We start from the raw sequence: 3,988 nt of genomic DNA, 5'->3' as shown, positions 1-3,988 counted from the left end.
ATCAAGCAAATAGATCTGAAAAATAATAAGTTGTACTTAAATCGAATATTTTAATCTTACAAATATATCATAGATAGATAAGAAAATACTCAATTTTCCATATATCAAAAGTTGTAATTTATAATATGTTCCAAAAACATATAAGCAATTTCAAGGACTCAAATAGTACAAATACTCAAACATAATTCATATTCTTAACAATATTTTATGACTATGGTCACACTATATTCCCATGACTAGAGATCAGATTCAGATGAAACTAGTTCCATGCTAATGCATATCCCCCATTAGCTAGGTCCAGAAACACGACAGGCTCGTGATGTCCCAGATAGAACTAGTTTCGGTACTAATGAATAACCCCTATTAGGGGTATCAAAGTAAAAAAAAAGTCAAATTATTCAAAATCATATATATAGTTCAAACAAAAATATATCTCATTCAAATACATATATAAAATCATATATATGTAGTAATCAAATAAATTCATGAAGATTCTTTATTCTTTACCTTAAATCAATGTAGCTAACAATTGAAATAAAATTATAACCATTGTAGAACAATATTCAGTAGCTAAAATGCAGTAATATAAGCAAAAATAAAATCAATTAGGAGAAAGGTTACTTACTTCAATCCAATGCCTATTCAATATCCTAGCAATTTCCCAAGACCACGCCAATGTAAACCCCTCAGCAAACCAAATAAAGAATTTACTCCAAACAAGTATGTAACTAAGATCCTTGGACCACAAGTCTCAATGCCATCCAACACCATGGAGACACAAAGCAAAGATGCTACACACGTGAAAGACTAAGTCCTTAGAAGAAATCTTCAAAAAATTAGTTTTGACTTAATCTTTTATTTATCAACAAGGATTGGTTTCTCAGATAGGAAAAAAAGGAGAAAGAGAGAAGGGGGGTGGACGGCTTCTTCTCTTCTAGAAATCCTTAGCCGTAAGATGCAAAAGCACAAATAAATTCTTAGGTTGGCTAGGGTTTACACATTACAACTAGGTATAAATATTACTAACCCCAATATCAGAATTACAAAGTTACCCCTAAAAAAAGTAAATCTCCTTTAAAAAAAAAAAAAAAAAAAAAAAACTAACCCCAATATCAGAATTACAAAGTTACCCCTAAAAAAAGTAAATCTCCTTTAAAAAAAAAAAAAAAAAAAACAATTTTGGAACCGGCAACCTAGTTCTTTCGACGTTTCTCAAAGCTTATGTATGGGTTTGGATAGAGGGGTTAGTCACGGCGCGTTTCACTTGTTGCGTTTTCTCCTTTTTTTTTTTTTTTTTGGCCGGCTTTTTCGACTTTGGGGGACAAAATTTACTGTACATGTACTGTGCGTGCACTGTTTACGCACTGTTTATGCACTGTTCACAGATTAAAAATATTAAAAGTGGGTCCCACAGTACTATTCATATATTTAAAAATTATTTTGCTACAGTGTTTTCAGCAACAATCAGTTTTTAACAACTTTCAGTAACAATAAGTACTATCCAAACAGACCCATAGATATTTCCACTTTAGAATTGAAAAGTCAAAACGTGTGGGAACGTCGGTTACTTGTATGGACGCTGCCGGTCAAGGAACGAAAGTTCGTGTAAAGACTAAATAAATTTCGTGTAAAGACGTGTAAAGACTAAATAGGGGTTTTTACTTTTATGGACACTGCCATTCATATAAAAGTATGGCTGTTTCCACGGTCCATTATGCTTTCTTCACTCAAATCTCTTTTAATTTCCATTTAGTTATCTTTCTTTCATTCTCTTCTTCTCCCTTCATATTTTCTCAATTCTTTTTGCTCATATTTTCCGATGGCTCTGCAAATCAATGAAGGAGGCTCTTGTTCTTCCACTACCCGATTCATCTATGATGTTTTCTTGAGCTTTAGAGGTGAAGATACTCGCTATAATTTTACTAGTCATTTATATAAGGCTTTGTGTGACAAAGGTTTCAACACCTTCATTGATGATGATAATCTTCAAAGAGGAGAAGAAATTTCAACAGAGCTTCTCAAAGCGATAGAATTGTCAAAGATTTCGATTGTTGTATTTTCTGAAAATTATGCATCTTCAACTTGGTGTTTGAAAGAGCTTGTCAAAATTCTTGAGTGTAAGAATTATGGCCAATTGGTTCTACCTGTTTTTTACAAAGTAAATCCATCAGAAGTACGTAAACAAGTAGGAAAGTTTGGGATTTCCCTAACTAAACATGAAGAAAAAGAAAACACAGATAAGGTTCAGAGTTGGAGGGCAGCTTTAACCAAAGCAACTAATTTGGCTGGATTCTCTTACAAGGATGGGTATGTATCCACTACTACTTTTTTGCCTTCTTGTATTATAAAACATTAATAGTTTTGTTTTCACCATATAATTCCAAATAATCAAAGGATTTGCATTGCATACTCAAAGTTAGTACATGGTAAAACTTCAAATTCATCATGCGTAGGTAGAAGAATATTGATTTCTAAATTAACACAGAAAAATATATGCTTCTAGAAGGGTAAATGATTTCACCTTACAATGTTATGTCCATGTACTAAATAGGAAATAAACAAGAGAGACCAGAGAAACATTGGATCCACTTTAGATTGCCTCTTCTATGCTGCTTCCTTTCTCCATATAGATTTTGATTCGGTTTTCTGAGAAGCTAAGAGAGAGGAAAAGTCACAATCACATCCATAATCACTTGCCAAACAAAATTTTCAGAATAAGATATTTTTATTAAAAAAAAAAAAAATTGTCACGACTCGCAATCCAAATGAATTCCACATTTTCAACCATGACCAACATGTCAATACCAAGCTTAAGCCTGATGTTAATATGAACCAAAGTAAACCTGTGAACAAAAAATTGTCTATTTGTTAGTTGATAAATAGCTTATCTAATATTTTTTTCTCCAAATAATAACAAACATCATCAATTTGGAATATACCACAAGTTCACACAATTAAATCCCCTATTACATCAAAAGTTCCAACGCTCAAATATTGATTCATAAATACAAACATCTCTACAAAGTTTAGCGCAAAACTACTAAAAAGAAAAGTAAAAACTAAATGAAAATAAAACTAGCTCTTATGAAACTCAACTAAGGCTCCAGCTACTACTCTATTGCATAAAACCTGCTCACTGATTTTTTATTTTTTACTTTTATAAAGAAGGTAAGCTAACAGAGCTCAATAAAAGGGGTTAGGTGGTATGAGTTATAAAGAATGCATAAATACATGAAAATTAGAAAATTTTCTTAATACGTGAATACAATTCGAGATAAACTTCTTTGAGCATGTACACAATTTTTCATGAGCTTTATAAAAAAAATCTTTAGATATATAGCTTTGAAAAATAATTTGTATACTTTCTCTAAAGATATATCTCATTAGATTCAGAAAAGGTTTTTTTTTTTTTTTTTTTTTTTGCTTATTGACAAAATTAATTAAGGTTTATGCTCTTATCCAAAAAAAAAAAAAAAAGGGTTTGTGATACAATAAGTTATTTCCTCAACATGTGGTAATTCAAAGGAATTAAAGATTCTATAGACATACCTATTGCTTGTATATATAAAGAGTAAGTGAGTAACAAAAGTAATATCAAGAGTAATTGTGTTTCATGTTATGGTAAAGAAATTACTAATTATTTAATTACTAACAATTGAGGAAATGTGTTTTGTGATGTTAAAACATGGAAGTATGATTATGATGTGATTCTTATGAAGTTAAGAAGTTTTCAAGACTGAGGTTTTTTCAATAGATAATGTTAAAAAATATATATATATATATATATATTCTAAAGAAAAAAATTGTGGGTTCCAGGCTTCTAACTAGTTTAATTAGTAAAGTCTTTTATTATAAAAAAAAGAATCCGGTTCAACTCCGCCTATACTTAAAATCAATGGTGTCTTGCGTGATAATAAAGAGCAATCATCATAAGCAACTCTATAGGATGAAATTCTATCTTATCTAGCAAAAAAAAAAAAAAAAAAAA

The 3,988-nt window shown here is 30.4% G+C and overlaps 1 protein-coding gene across 1 annotated transcript in view; it reads left to right on the top strand.

Annotated features, from left to right (window-relative positions):
- Nucleotides 1-1,819: 1,819 nt before the first annotated feature.
- The window catches only part of LOC111999661 (disease resistance protein RPV1), a 6,109-nt gene continuing 3,940 nt past the window's right edge, over nucleotides 1,820-3,988 (top strand). Inside the window, exon 1 of the mRNA XM_065762250.1 lies at nucleotides 1,820-2,307. Coding sequence (XP_065618322.1) covers nucleotides 1,820-2,307 — 488 coding nt within the window. The remainder of the gene's footprint in view (nucleotides 2,308-3,988) is intronic.

This window comes from Quercus suber, unplaced genomic scaffold (genome assembly GCF_002906115.3).
Source record: "Quercus suber isolate HL8 unplaced genomic scaffold, Cork oak 2.0 scaffold_449, whole genome shotgun sequence".
Taxonomy (NCBI): domain Eukaryota; kingdom Viridiplantae; phylum Streptophyta; class Magnoliopsida; order Fagales; family Fagaceae; genus Quercus; species Quercus suber.
Note: the sequence above shows the minus strand (reverse complement) of the source record. Positions and strands in the feature narration are given on the sequence as shown.